At 49.4% G+C, this 15,700-nt stretch overlaps 1 protein-coding gene across 1 annotated transcript; it reads right to left on the bottom strand.

Moving 5' to 3' along the window:
• Positions 1 to 106: 106 nt before the first annotated feature.
• Positions 107 to 14,807, bottom strand: grhl2b (grainyhead-like transcription factor 2b). Its single transcript, XM_076017128.1, has 16 exons — positions 14,673 to 14,807; positions 12,533 to 12,722; positions 12,056 to 12,123; positions 10,909 to 11,317; positions 10,540 to 10,598; positions 10,252 to 10,408; positions 9,697 to 9,808; positions 4,425 to 4,519; positions 3,355 to 3,513; positions 2,866 to 2,923; positions 2,589 to 2,728; positions 2,308 to 2,345; positions 2,045 to 2,136; positions 1,470 to 1,555; positions 1,328 to 1,392; positions 107 to 1,241 (listed from the first exon to the last, which is right to left on the bottom strand). Exons 1-16 carry the CDS (start codon positions 14,690 to 14,692, stop codon positions 1,127 to 1,129), a joined length of 1,863 nt encoding a protein of 620 aa, XP_075873243.1. The 5' UTR covers positions 14,693 to 14,807; the 3' UTR covers positions 107 to 1,126.
• Between the last annotated feature and the right edge of the window lie 893 nt (positions 14,808 to 15,700).

Below are 15,700 nucleotides of genomic sequence, written 5' to 3'. Positions count from 1 at the left end.
GCTGGACGCTAGCGTGCTGCTATAACCTACAGCGGCTTGTTGTTTTGTTTTTTTAAAACCATGTTGCCTCTGTATATGTTTCGTAAGAAGTGACTTTAAACACGTGTTTCATTTCTTTTCACTTTATACATTATTATACAATTGACAGTAACTCCAAACACCATATACATGTCAGCCCACTAATCAAAGGAGCTAACAGAGCTAACGCTAGGAGTTAGCTTGCTAAGGAAGTCCACTAAACTTAGATAGAGTTCAAATCGTTAACCCGGACTATCGTAATATAATCGCCTAAACTTTGATCAACGAGCCTCGTCACAGCTTCACAGCAGTAGCTTGACTGGGTTCTCCAGCCAGGTGTATTGCAATAGACAGGTTCTGTTTTCATTTCTGAGACAATTGCAAGTGCACTTTGTCCCCCGGATGCGCTCTTTGAAATGTTCATTTGAAGTCACCACAATCGCAAGGACGTTTTTAAGCACACTTGTGGATTTTTGAAGGCACTTTGTGATGGGGGTGGCGGTGCAACAGTCTGGAGTACTTGAAATAACTCGATAACCTGCTAACAGAATGCAAAGCAGTAATTAAGGGCGTGAATAAATAACACAACAAAAACAAAAAGTTGGCATGCAAAGAAGCTGCTAAGTTTGATAAAGAGCAAATCATTGGAGCTGCGGCTACACACACTGTGTCAGGCATTCAATTAAGAGTCCACTCCTGATGTTTCATTTGGCAAAATCAAAAGACTGTACATAGAATATTACAAAATAAAAGAAGAAAATCCTTTATAAACAGCGGAAGACGTGGACATGACGGGTCATCGTGCTCTTGCTTCCCACCAGAAATGCTGAGAAGAACATGGACATCAATGTCACCAGTTTGTGACGCTTCCTGCAGCGCCCCCAGTGTAGAGTTAGTGTCATTCCTCCTCCTGCATCAGAAAATCTATTTGCTTCATAGTGTGACAGTGACATGGAAGGAGGAGATGCTCCTCAGAGCCCAAGCGCCAACAGATTGTCTCCAAAACTGTCAGTCAAGCTTATCGGCCAATCGACGGCAGCCTGGCAGATTTCCGCCGACGAGCTGTCACAGCTTTCCGATGGCTTCGTCTGGACGTTGGGAAGACGTCTCAGATCTCTGTGAGCGTGATCTTGTAGGAGTCTGCGTAGCTGTCAATGTGGAGGACGAAGGTGTCTTCGTTGGAGTAGTGCTCGATGATGTTGTCGTCCATGTTGACCAGGATCCTGAGGAAGGAGACGATTGATTGTCAGTGTTGCATGTGCGGTGTCCACTCAGCAGCCTCGGTCAACTCCTCCTCCTCCGCACTCACCCTTTTTTACTTTTCTTGTACACCTTGGCTATCCCCTCCGTGGGCACGCCGTACTTCTCCGAGATCTAGCGGTGGTTAGAAGTGTTAGTCAACGGGCGCTGGGCTGCGAGAAGATCTCTGACTGTTGGCTGCGGTCACTTACAGCGTCCATCAAGCCCCTGAGTGTGGGAGACTTCAACATCAGCGCGTCGAACACCTCGTCCGTCTCTTTCCGAACGTACAGCAGTACTGTGAAGAAGACAACGAGTCAGACTCCATCCAGTTTCCTCCTCTTCACCGTTGGCACTGAGTCATGAAGTCAATGATTCTCAGTAGATTAACTAATTATATTAACTACAGATTAACCGTAGCTTTTTCATCTACAGTCCGTCTATTTACGTTTTCCTCTGTTGACTCAGGGTTGCGGTGATGGGGGGGTGGGGGGTGGGGGGCAAATTGCCAATGCATTGCAAGGCAAGGACAGTACAATGTCCATTGTCAACTAAAAAGTGAACAACTTTTGTGTTTGGTCATTGAAGCGTTGACCTTCAAAATCTTTCAGGTTTTTTTTTGCTTCCTATTTGGGTCCAAACACCTCACCCTGCCACGTTACACCTCAGACACTGGGACACGCTACAACCTGAACATGAAGGTGCAACAGAGGGAGAACGATGCTGAGAGTGAAGTCGCACTGAGCCTTTGTGTCGTCTGGGCGTGAATCAAGTCATCATCAAGCACCTCTTTTGTGCGTCTCCTCCTTGGCCTGCTTGTGAGGAGGCGGACAGAGGTCCTCCTCGGCTGGCCTGAACATCCTCTTCACCAACACACTCCTGGACACACACACACACACACACACACACACACACACACAACAGACAGAGAAGACCATCAGCATACAACATGTGTTTGCTTTGCATCTGCGGCTCCACGCTGCCCCTCTGTGCGCTGCCCCTGCTTTGCATGCTTTACATGTGTGTGCGAGCGATGTTGGCGCCACTCACCCTTCTCGCTCAATCTCCTCTGTGTTGAAAGTGAACACCTGAGGAAGAGGTAATACTTTTGTAAACCTTATGCACTGTTCACCAAAGACATCCATACCCTCAGGTATTCATTGCTTGGTTTAAAGTGTAACTAATGATAGTTACATATGTAAGACCAGTGCTCTGACAGATATGTTTACATACAGGTATGTATATATTTGGTACTTTCAGTTGTTATATGAGATGCTGTGTTTTGTTTTGTTTTTTTCTTTCAGATTTTGAGTCATGTGACTTTGGTCTACCTGTCCGGCCCTCTGCAGGTTGCCAAAGTGGACATCAGGGATGAAGAGGACCGGCTGGGCCTCCAGGTCAGTCATGGTTTTGAAGAAAGTTGTGTCGGACTTCTTGGGGGCACTTATCACACCCACACCTCCGTCTTTCCCTTCACACCAGCGAATGCAACAGAAGCAATCGTGAACACTCTGCTGACCACCCGGCAGGTGCACATGATGTCATGGACACCAGGGTGCGCCGCGGCACACTTTGTTTTTAGTTTTTTTTTTTTTCTCCTGTTCCAACCTTTTGATTTCTTGCGGAAAAGTTTTCTCTCCTCGTCTCTGATTTTCCTCTCGGCTCCCTGGGAAACAAAACAACACAAAATATAAAAACATCACTGAGCAAATCTGCTGAGCGCGCGTCCCCATGTCTGGCTTCATTCTAAGCTTCACTGCACACAAGTGACCACCAGAGGGAGAAGTGATGTCAGAATTGAATTCCTTCACGCGACACGCCCTCTCCTGGAGGCAACGCGGCTCATCTTGCAGCTAAATAGAGGTTTATTTTTTGTGACTAGCTAAAAACACATTGAAGTAAAACAGTTGTTTATGCTCGTTTCTGTGTGTTCTGTGATTCTTCACAGAACTTGAAAGGATGTGTTTGGTACATTTAGTGAATGTAACAAAATGAACATTTAGAATCTATTATAATACAACATTTGATAAAATAGTGAATTAGCTTGAAAACGGTTTGAGGTGTATTTTTTATTTCCTGAGTGGTTGTGATTCCCACCTTGTCACAGAAGACTTTGATCTGCGAGTACGCCCTGTGCAGCGGCTTGTTGCTGCGGTTGTTGTAGCTGTAGGTGTCGATCTGGATCATCAGCGGGAGACCTTTGACCCCCTTTTGGGAGGAGAAGTCGGTGCTCAGGCAGTTGACTGTGATGAAGATCTGGGAGGAGGAGGGGTGGGAGTGGTTAGAGTGAGATTAGGGTTCGGGTACATGCAGCTGATTGGAGGTTGTGATGGAGTCTTTATGACGGTCAGTCACGCCAGACTGTGGCTCCCTAAAATAAATGTCCCCGTTTCTTCCAGATACCCGGCTCTCTGTCTTTTCATTAGGTCAGTGCTTTGTGACAGCCTCCCTTTCATTCCTGCAACAGAGGAAAGGTGTGCGATGCCTGAGCGATGCACCTGCCGCGGGTGGGTCTATATTTAGGCTCAACAGTCACACATGAAGCCACAGGGAGTCAGAGAGGTGGAGTGGGAGAGTCAATATTGGCCCGCAGACGTGTGCTTGGGTTTCCTCCAGCAACGTCTTTGTCCCCGGGCGACCATCACAGTGAGAGAGCCACGTTACGCACACACACACACACACACACACACACACACACACACACACACACATGCACGCTCAGTCACTCGGTCCCATTCTCACAGAGAAATGAGGGCAAAACAAACAAGAGTGGGTGTGGACGGGGACGGGTGGGGGTGTGTTGGCCCTCGGGGTCCTTTGGGAGTTCAAACAGTGACACGGCTCCACCTGAGGAGCGGCCTCAAAGGAGTGGGCCGCGCTCGGACAAACAGAGAAGAAGGTACACAACTCTGTTGGTGTACTAGACACACACAAAGCCGCTGAGCAGAGAGGATCTGGCCTGCAGCCATTCACCACCGCTGAGTGTTGCTTTGCTGTATGTCCAAATCCTGGCTGGAAAACTGGTTTGACTGTTGGGGGGGAGGGGGGGGGGGGTATTTTTGTTTGCCGACACAAGACCAAAAAAATCCCTCTTCATTTTTTCCTCTGCCTGCAACTTGAGTGACAGGTTTTGGATGAATTTACATCGGGTAAAAAGAAAGCGGCACCTTGGCCTCCTCGTTGACGTCCCAGGTGAAGGAGATCGCGTTGTAGGCGATTTCTTCAATGTTGCCGATTGTGTTAAAGCTCTCCTTGTAATCCGCTGTGAAGACAGACAGACAGACAGACAGGAAGACAGACGGACGGACATTAGATGATGTACTCTCTAGAATGTAATTCCCAAATTCCCAAGACCAAACCCCCCCCCGCCCCAGTGTTTGCCCGGCCACTTGAGTGCCAATGCCTAGCGCCATCCGCAGGCTAAATGGGTCAATAAAAGGAGACACAGGGAGCTCTCGGTCGTGAAGATAAGCAGGCAAATGGCACGCTTCAATTTTCCAGGATAAGCCTTTTATCTGTTTGTGCAAACAAACTATCAGCGGCTTCAAAGCTTGTGGAAGAAGCACAGCGGCTGCGAGGCTCCGTGGCTCCGGCAGCGATGTTAAAGGCAGCGATGTTAAAGGCAGCGATGTTAAAGGCAGCGATGTTAAAGGCAGCCGGTGCCTCTTGCTGACATGAGAGACACCCAACTGGAGAGCCTGGGCGTGGCTGTGATTGTGTGCATGGTTCCCAGTGCAGGCGCTCAGCTTCTTCTGATGTCTGTCAGTGTTGTGCATGTCCTGTCTGAATCCCAGTGTTGGAGAGAATATTGTGTAGATGAGTGCTGTGTGTCCAGTCCTTCCACTGCAGCACTGCTCGCTCACTGGAGCACTGCAGCACTGCAGCACTGCAGCACTGCAGCACTGCAGTACTGGAGCACTGGAGCACTGGAGCACTGCTCGCTCACTGGAGCACTGCAGCACTGGAGCACTGGAGCACTGCTCGCTCACTGGAGCACTGCAGCACTGGAGCACTGGAGCACTGCTCGCTCACTGGAGCACTGCAGCACTGGAGCACTGCAGCACTGGAGCACTGCAGCACTGCTCGCTCACTGGAGCACTGCAGCACTGGAGCACTGGAGCACTGCTCGCTCACTGGAGCACTGCAGCACTGCAGCACTGGAGCACTGCTCGCTCACTGGAGCACTGCAGCACTGCAGCACTGGAGCACTGCAGCACTGCTCGCTCACTGGAGCACTGCAGCACTGGAGCACTGGAGCACTGCTCGCTCACTGGAGCACTGCAGCACTGGAGCACTGGAGCACTGCTCGCTCACTGGAGCACTGCAGCACTGCTCGCTCACTGGAGCACTGCAGCACTGGAGCACTGGAGCACTGCAGCACTGGAGCACTGCTCGCTCACTGGAGCACTGCAGCACTGGAGCACTGGAGCACTGCTCGCTCACTGGAGCACTGGAGCACTGGAGCACTGCAGCACTGGAGCACTGGAGCACTGCTCGCTCACTGGAGCACTGGAGCACTGGAGCACTGCAGCACTGGAGCACTGGAGCACTGCTCGCTCACTGGAGCACTGGAGCACTGGAGCACTGCAGCACTGCAGCACTGCTCGCTCACTGGAGCACTGGAGCACTGGAGCACTGCAGCACTGGAGCACTGGAGCACTGCAGCACTGGAGCACTGCAGCACTGCAGCACTGGAGCACTGGAGCACTGGAGCACTGGAGCACTGGAGCACTGCAGCACTGCTCGCTCACTGGAGCACTGCAGCACTGCTCGCTCACTGGAGCACTGGAGCACTGCAGCACTGGAGCACTGGAGCACTGGAGCACTGCTCGCTCACTGGAGCACTGCAGCACTGGAGCACTGGAGCACTGCTCGCTCACTGGAGCACTGCAGCACTGGAGCACTGGAGCACTGCTCGCTCACTGGAGCACTGCAGCACTGGAGCACTGCAGCACTGGAGCACTGCAGCACTGCTCGCTCACTGGAGCACTGCAGCACTGGAGCACTGGAGCACTGCTCGCTCACTGGAGCACTGCAGCACTGCAGCACTGGAGCACTGCTCGCTCACTGGAGCACTGCAGCACTGCAGCACTGGAGCACTGCAGCACTGCTCGCTCACTGGAGCACTGCAGCACTGGAGCACTGGAGCACTGCTCGCTCACTGGAGCACTGCAGCACTGGAGCACTGGAGCACTGCTCGCTCACTGGAGCACTGCAGCACTGCTCGCTCACTGGAGCACTGCAGCACTGGAGCACTGGAGCACTGCAGCACTGGAGCACTGCTCGCTCACTGGAGCACTGCAGCACTGGAGCACTGGAGCACTGCTCGCTCACTGGAGCACTGGAGCACTGGAGCACTGCAGCACTGGAGCACTGGAGCACTGCTCGCTCACTGGAGCACTGGAGCACTGGAGCACTGCAGCACTGGAGCACTGGAGCACTGCTCGCTCACTGGAGCACTGGAGCACTGGAGCACTGCAGCACTGCAGCACTGCTCGCTCACTGGAGCACTGGAGCACTGGAGCACTGGAGCACTGGAGCACTGCAGCACTGCAGCACTGGAGCACTGGAGCACTGCAGCACTGGAGCACTGCAGCACTGCAGCACTGGAGCACTGGAGCACTGGAGCACTGGAGCACTGGAGCACTGCAGCACTGCTCGCTCACTGGAGCACTGCAGCACTGCTCGCTCACTGGAGCACTGGAGCACTGCAGCACTGGAGCACTGGAGCACTGCAGCACTGGAGCACTGCAGCACTGCAGCACTGGAGCACTGGAGCACTGCAGCACTGGAGCACTGGAGCACTGCAGCGTATCTTTACAGAGCAGATTCTCATCAACACAGGGACTTTGTGATTTTAGGGCTCGCCCCCTTTTTTTCATGTTTCCACTGACCCCCTGGAGCTCGCCTGAGCCTCCTGGTGGTCTCAAGTGATGTAGATTGTGCAGGCAATTTGCAAGCTTTTGCCATACGCCCACGTACTGGGTTGGCAAGTGTTTGTTTACTTCGCTGTTACCATCAGGGAACATTAATTATGAGCTACATAGCTGCCCTTAACTGCCCTTAACTGAGGGGACACGGAGGGTCCGGGCTGCGAGGTTGTCTTTTCTCAAGTCTTCCAGTTCCAATCTGGATCAGCTAAGCAAGCATCCTATTGGTCCAAAAGGAGAAGTGCATGGGCTGTCTGCCGCACCTCCATCACAGCAGGCTCTGTCACACCAGCACTTCCTGGTTCCTATGCAGGTGCAGGGCTTATCTGCCAGGAGGGCCTGTTAAATAAGCCCATTCAAATGATCCATTCTGTGTCATGACCTGGGGGCATGACAACACCCCCAACCCAACTTCCACCATCCAACCCTCCCCCCAAAAAAACACCTTGCCCAGCTATTCAAATGAGGACAGGGTCAGGTTACAGGCTTCATCCAGCGATAGATCTGCCTGCTTCCAAAGCCCCTTCACACCCTGCACTCCCTTCACTCCCTGCACTCCCGACTCCCCTGCACTCCCCTGCAACCATGGAGACTTGCTTCAACTATTTATCTATATTGTTCTGAAATCATATTTAACTAAAAAAAAAAAAGTAATTCCGACATATAACAGAGTTGTTTGCTTTTTCTAATCCAAATCTGTAGATTAACAAAGAAAAACTTGCTCTGGATTAGAAACATTCTCTTTTCTAATCCTGCTCACTGTTTCATCTCGCAAGCTGCTTTGTTGATGCTCAAAACGTTTGTGCATGCGGACGAGGAGATGGAGGAGGTTGCTATCATGATGCGTCCACCTGCATGTGTCGGTGTGATGGAAACATGTTTGGGCCCTGTGGGTCTGACCGTGCATACACACCCTGCTACTGTGCTTCACACAAAGAGAAACACACCTGTTTCTCTAGAATCCCATCCAGGGCTCATTCTGAAGGAGATAACGCACATATACAGTATATATATATATGTATTTATACATATATATATATACTGTATATACTGTATGTGTACACAGTTTCAACTTTCACCCTACGCCGCTTCTTTATTATGCTAATCAAATATTTTTCCGTCTTTCTATTTTACCTTTCCAAGCACCAGTATTATTTTGCTGGATCTTCTCCTTAATCAAACGCTCAACACTGCAATGGTTCTGCGTCTGTTTATTCATTTACGACGCCGCAGAGAGGCTCGTGTTTACTTCTCAGCTGTGACTTGAGGGAAAGACAAACGGCCTCTGTCATTAATCTTCCATCGCACACCGAGTGATTCATAACTCACCCGTGCCTGTTCACCCTTCCATTGAATGGCTGAGTGGCAAACCAGACGGCTCATTCATGTGCTCCGTTCCAGATGTCAGGTGGGAGTGGTTGTAATTTTCAATTAGTGTGATACATTATGTTATATTATATTATAGTAGTAGTGTGATCCAGTCCTGGTTTAGGGTTAGGGTTAGGGTCAACCTGGACAAATATCAGCTTCACAACAAGCCAGTGTTTATGCTAGCAATATTACTGTTTTGATTTGCACCTATGTGGTCACATGACAGGCTCATATACTACTGGCAAACACGTATGGATTTGAGATCTGTGCTCTAAAGTACCTGCGGTGTCACGTCGGTACTTTCTATTGGACTTTGTCCCAGCGGTCTTAACTCTTCAGTTCTTCCATGAAAGCAAACACCTCATCAGTTCATGTGAAGAAGCATTGGAGTCTGATTGGTCTTGCTTGATGTAAACATAAGAGTTAAGATAAGGATCTTAATATGGTGAGAATTAGCAAGGAAGATAAGTGTGTGGCTAACATTCCTCTCCTTGTCCCAACAAGCTGTGTGTGAGTGTGTGTGTGTTGTCGCCCATCCACCCCAGTTCTTCTACATACCTTTGGATCTCTGCTGGGCTTGCAGGCCCAAGCTTGTTAAACACTAACCGCCTACCAGCTTCCCACACACACGCACAAACACACACACAAAAGCCAGATTCACATTCAAATCCATCACCCAAAAAACACACTCCGGTCTAAAGGTCAAAGGTCTCCAGAGGCAAACACTCCACAGCGCCTTCAGACTGGGTCTGTGTGAAAGGCAGCGGGACAGAGAAAGTCCCACAGCGTCTCGGACCGGAAAGACGTCGCTCACGTCGCTGTTTTGCTCAATTTCACAGCCGCTGTCAGGGGATTAGCAGACTTCTCTCCTGTGTGTCCCAACAACACCGAGACAATAAGAGACTGAGGTGTGTGAGTCTCATGGTGGGCCGCCGCAGGCAGACGGTTGGGTGGCGGCCCGCTGTTTGCTCTCGCATCGGTCATGCCTTGTTTACTCACTCGGCGCATTCCAGCTTTGGCAATAACAGTAAAGTATCTCATTGTAGTTCGTCCGTAGTTTGTGTGTTATTATGCACTTGATGGCCCATTGAAGAATGCGCTGTAATTCACCTGAGAAGAAGGAAGCGGTGGATCTTACCGATGTCTAAGACTCTCTGTTTGGCCGTGTGCTGCCGGGAGTGCCAGTAGCGCCAGTACTTCAGCTGCTCGTCTCGGTTCTTGTCCTCGCTGAACACCACCATGATGACGCTCTGGAGGCAGGGTTAGGGTCAGGGTTAGGGTCAGGGTCAGGGTCAGGCAAGGCCAGGAGCATCTACAGGTGATCGCGGTCAACCATCGCTCAGTGTTTTCTTCACACTTTTGTCGACATTAGCCACACGTGGTCACGTTGAATTCATCTTTTGGAAGCCAGTAGCATGTTTCAGAAGTTTTCATTCAAAGTCAAAGTCAAAGTGATCCTTATTGGTCTCCCAAGGGAGACATTTGGATTGGTTAAAAGGGCCATGCTGCTAATTTAAGCTGGCAGGAGTCTAGTTGGTTTGTACTTGAGTGGTGTCGGTGTCAATATCCACGCAACCAGAAGAGGTTGGTAGGTTGTCACAACAACCCACTGGAAGCACATTGTGAAGACAGAACTGGAGGAATGTGTCCGGAAGACGACGGGAAGACGACGGGAAGACGACGAGGCGCTCACTCGGACTTTGCTGATGGGGTGACGGAGGCGTTTGTTCGCACTGAGCTCGTTGAGTGTCACGGCGTAGAACTGGCCCTTGTTGAGGTACGTCATCGGACCCTCGCCCTGCTTCTGGCGTAGCGATCGAGTGGCATCCAGCGTGTACTGGAAGCTGTCCCTGCACACCATGAAAGACTTGTGGTGATATACAGTCGGGAATATCAGCAACATGCAAACACAAGCAATACTTTGCTAGCCGTTCCTGCCGTCGCAGGGTTAGCGTAACAGTAGCATTACACTGTGACTCACACTCTCTCCTGGTGAAATAAGAAGTCATCATTCGCCAGAGAGGAAGGCGTGTGGTACTTCTGTTGAGAAGGCAAAACAACATGCAGAGAAAAGAGAAGGGGAACTGATTAAAGCACGCTGAAATGTAGCGTGCGAGGAACTGCAATAACAAAGCCGTACATGAGAAGGAAAGAAGCATTCAGACATGTTGGTAGTGTGGTAGCATGGTAGCATGGTAGCATGGTAGCATGGTAGCGTGACATGGCTCAGTTTTCAAGTGCTGCGTTTCTAATACTCAATATTTCATTTTGATTTGGGTTGTGTGGAAATTTTCCTCATTATTTATTTATTTATTTATTTATTCTGTTGGGAGAAGCCTCCCGCTCTCACCCCGTCCCTCTCCTGGGCGTACGGGCTGTCTGGGGGGCTCTGCCGGTCGTCCTTCACGTAGCCACTGTGGCTCACGTCGGTCACCTGGTACGGACTGGGCTCGTAGATCACCCTGGCCGCTGCGTCCTCTGCGTCCACCCTGTAGTGGAGCCCCGGCCCTGCCATGAAGACGGGCGTGTACACCTCGGCCTTGACCACTGTCACGGCGGGGGGGCCTCCGTCCCCCGGCGCCGCTGCCGCGGCCGTGCTCGCCGTCGCTGCGGCCGGGCCCTGAAACTGCTGCTCCCGCTTGGTCTCCTGCTGCTCCACGTTCAAGGACAGGTTGACGGGCACGGACTTGAGGACCTGGACGCGGTTATCCACCAGCTCCTCCTCCCTGTGATGAGAAGCATGGTGTGGCAAAATGGATCTAGGCAATAACACAGCGGCTCAGGGAAGTTAGCATTCTTTGACTTTGAAAAAGCAACGGTCCTGCCAGTAGGTTTCTACACGTAGAGTGGGGTTTGCATCACAGGAAATTCTCAAAAGCTTCAACGAAGAGCAGATGAAACGTGAAGACGAGCGAACTCGGTTCTCTGTAAAGATCTGTCTCTAGAAACCAACCAGTCAATCGAGCAACCTTTATGTGTACGGCGCTAAATCCCATCCAGAGGCGTCTCAGAGCGCTTTGTACAGTCAGAGAGAGTGGAACCAACCGGACCCCCGGAGCAAGCAAGAAGAAACCTGCAGCAGAGCCGGACTCCACAGGACCGTCATCAGTCTAGGGTCAGGGTTAGGGTCTATCCTGTCCTCCACTGAGCTTTTATGATGGTTTCATTGAGACGTTCCTCTGATGACTCCGGCACGCCCACTGTGACCGAATGAGCTGCGTCCCCTAAAAGAATCTACCATTGAGTGTTGGAGAAGCAGCTTTGCTTCAGTTGGCTGTGGTCATGTTCAGTCAGCCAGGCTGTCTGCACACGCCCACCAGTCTTCACGTCTTCAGTCAATGCCTCCACGTTCTTCCATTCTAACATCAGGTCCTTTTGAATAGTGTCGTAACAGAGTCACACCGGCATTAAAAAGCATCAGGCTTCATCCCAAACACTGACTAGAAGGAAAGTGACGTCACGTGTGTGCATGTGATACTGATACTGTGGTCACTGACCTCTTCTCCTGTTCCTCAGTGCTTTCAGTGAGTCTGGGCACCGACAGCAGCCTCTTTTCTTTGGGTACCTGAGGACCAATGTAGGCATCAGGCAAGCAACCCTACTCTTCAAGAATGAGTGGCAGCAGATGAGGAACTTGGCTTTGATAAGGGAGTCCATACATTGAAAGACTTCACTAGCACAAGAATAGCTGGTTAGATTTTACAGTGTGCTCACCTTGACTGCTGGCATGCACTAAGATTGTTTTCTATGGCGTATGTGATGATGTTAGTTACTAACAGGTGACATGCTAACAACGTCTGTTATATTTTAGTGAACGGACATCTCGACACAACCCAGGAAAGTGTGTAGCAAGCTGCAGCGCTGCTAGGCTAATTGCTAGCGACAGGAGCCACATGTTGGCAAAGGATTATTTCAAATGTCTCTGAAATGACAGAGAATCGATCTCCACCATGTTGTTTACTTTTAAATCAGACCTTGTAGTAGTCGTAGAGCAGGCCCAGGGCGTTGGCGCTGTCCTCGTCCCCGTTGATGCTCATCATGGCCTTGGTGGCGGCCGTGAGCGGGTTCTCCAGGTAGGAGCGCCATGCCTCGTCCTCGCTGGTGTAGGCCCGCCGCACTGTGCTGAAGGAGCTTTCGTTGGGGACCACCACCACCACGCGCTTACTGGCAAAGTGAGCACATGTGTCATGGTTGCGTGTTTGTTGTGTAAGCGTATGGCCAAAGGTGCCTGCTGGGTATTTCCTGTACTGTGTGAAAGTACTGGCAGCGGTCGGGAGATCCTGCTCATGGTGTCAAACTCAGACTTCCTGTGCGTTTGCTGTGTGTTCAGGGGTTTGTTTCTCCACGCTTTAGGCCCACTTAAGTCCAGATCACAGCCCAGTTAAACACACACTGTTGTCAGTACAACTCTTTGAAGTCAGCCAGTCACAAAGCAAGCGATGGATGTGTCAACCCGTGCTTAGAAAGGCTACGCAGTGAGCGACGGCGGCTTAGCAGACGCAGGCGTGGAACACTTTGGTTCATACTGAGGTTATAAATAATAATATTATTATTATTATCATCATTATTATTGTTATTATTATTATTATACTGAGGTTGCCTGTGGCTTGGAAGGCACGCTGGCTCAGGACTTGTGGACTTCTGATCACACTTGAACTGTTGAATTGATGTTTACTACTTCTATCTTCCTTCGTCCTGCGGTCCGCTGCACTTGGAAGTCTCGGCTGCTGTGGCTTCGTTACCAGCTTTCACTTCCATCTAACAGACCCACCTGCCAGATTAAACAAACCCCTTTGTCCCGCCTCTACTCTCTGATGTCATGCCGACGTAATGGCAGACTGAATATTAGCGCTGCAGTGCAGCGGATGACTCGGAGATATTTTTTCCATGTGTTTTTCCTCCTCTTCAACTCTCATTGCTTCTCCTCGCTTCTACAGAACATGTGAATGCTTCCAGACAACCTGGTGAGCTCTTTCAACTTATTTCCTATTCTTTTTGCATGTCAACAGCAGCAGCCACACCTGCGGATCATATTCACACATACAACACATCTGCAGAGACATCTGGAAGGAGTCTGATAAGAAAAAGAAATCTCCATCAAGCCCCAACATTACAACGCTTCAGGAGCCTTTGGCAGCTCTTTATGCAGAGCGACAGGTGCGATGACAGAGTGGAGATCATCACGGCCGCAATGTTACAGCATTAATGGTCGAATGAGAGAGTTAACGACCGGGAGCCGCAGCAGCCACGTTTAAATCATTATTATTATTTAGTCTTCATCATAAGTAGTTGTCATAAAAGTGCAATTATTGAAATGATGATGTCATTTTGCTTATTGTTGTTACCCATTAGATCACACAGCACGTGTAATTCAACTAAAACATCTTATTTTAATATATATATAAACATATACGCTGTAATAAAGCTGGGTAAAATATTACTCTTGATAATGATTCTATAATATTCTTTCTGACACTGAAGTGTAAAATGCAAACACACTTTTTTAATTACATTAATTATAATGACATCATCATTATTATTATTATCATTATTATTATTATTATTATTATTATTATTATTATTATCATCATTATTATTATTATTATTATTATTATTATTATCATCATTATTATTATTATTATTATTATTATTATTATTATTATTATTATCATCATTATTATTATTATTATTATTATTATTATTATTATTATTATTGTGAAGCATCCCATAAAGAATTGAGGCACGGGTTTTCCCAGCAGGCGTGAGCAACAAATGCCGGAGCAGCGGCCAGCGGAGAAGCAGGGCTCGTGCGCACTCCGAGCTTCTTCCCCATCACTCAAACATGGCGCATTGGGCCGGCAAGAAGTCCACGGCCACCCGAGGTCTCAAACTTCCACTCGTGCAGGGAGTCAAACTATCAACCGGACACCGACAGCAAAAACAACCCAAAGAGCAAAGCAAAAGAAAAGAATTAGAAGCGGAGAGGAAGAACAGCGTTCATCCGCAGCAAGAGGAAAAGTCTCTCTCTCCTTCTCTCTCTCTCTCTCTCTGGACCTGGAGACTCCCTCCCCGCCACTCTCGGCTCCTCGCCGACCCGCCGGCTCGATCACTCACCTGTCTGTCTCCTGTGACATGTTTCCTCCCGGTTCTTCCTGGTGGAACTGGACTTTCAAGTCGGAGCAGGTAACAGAGAGAGTGAGCTGCCAGAAGTTGGTCTACAGGTAAGTCTGCTTTTTCTTCTTTCCTCCCACCCTCTCCCTCTCTCTCTCCCTCTCCCTCTCCCTCTCTCTCTCTCTCTCTCTCCCGCCTCCCCTCCCCTCACCTGCCAGGTGAGTCAGTCCGCTTTGTGTCCCGCAGCAGCCAATGACGCCCCTCCCACCCGTTCACCCCGTTTATTTGCGCACAGATTAAGAGACGTCCTCGTGCATCCTGCCGTCACGCACCTCGAAGCTCGGCCTCGCGACCTTTGGCCGCCGACTCTTTTATTCTTGTCATTGTTATTGTTTATTTAACGCAGAAATGTTTTCGCCGAGAAAGAATTCCGCGCTCGAGGGGCGAATCCTCCCGCCGCCGATTGGCTTCCTTGCTGCGGAGCGGCGCACCGATTGGCCCCTCGCTGAGGGGAAGCAGGTAGAGGCCCCGCCTCCTCACCTGTTGTCCGATAGCCGTCGTCAAGAAGTTGAGAAGAGATTTTTTTCTAGCATTTTTTTTTTTTTTTTACAGAATAGAATAGAAAACCTTTATTAATCCCACGCTGGGGGAATTTGCATAATGACAGCAACAAAAAGCAAAAATATTACATGAACAGTTTGATTATTGACACGACACATGATGCTTGATATAAATGAGTGTTTTATTGCCAGTTTATGATGTGTAGAGTGGTTAACAAGGGGAGTTTATTGACTGCAGTTGTAAAGCCTGATTTTTCATACACAGCATGTGGACAGATAGATATAGATATAGATAGATAGATATAGATAGATAGATAGATGGATAGATAGATAGATATAGATAGATATAGACAGATAGATGGATAGATAGAGATAGATAGATGGATAGATAGATAGATAGAGATAGATAGATGGATAGATGGATAGATAGATAGATAGATAGATAGATAGATATAGATAGATATAGACAGA

The sequence above is a fragment of the Nelusetta ayraudi genome, unplaced genomic scaffold (assembly GCF_046127955.1).
Source record: "Nelusetta ayraudi isolate G7.1 ecotype Tasmania unplaced genomic scaffold, CSIRO-AGI_Nayr_v1 ptg000260l, whole genome shotgun sequence".
NCBI classification, from domain to species: domain Eukaryota; kingdom Metazoa; phylum Chordata; class Actinopteri; order Tetraodontiformes; family Monacanthidae; genus Nelusetta; species Nelusetta ayraudi.
This window is presented reverse-complemented; position numbering and strand designations above follow the sequence as displayed.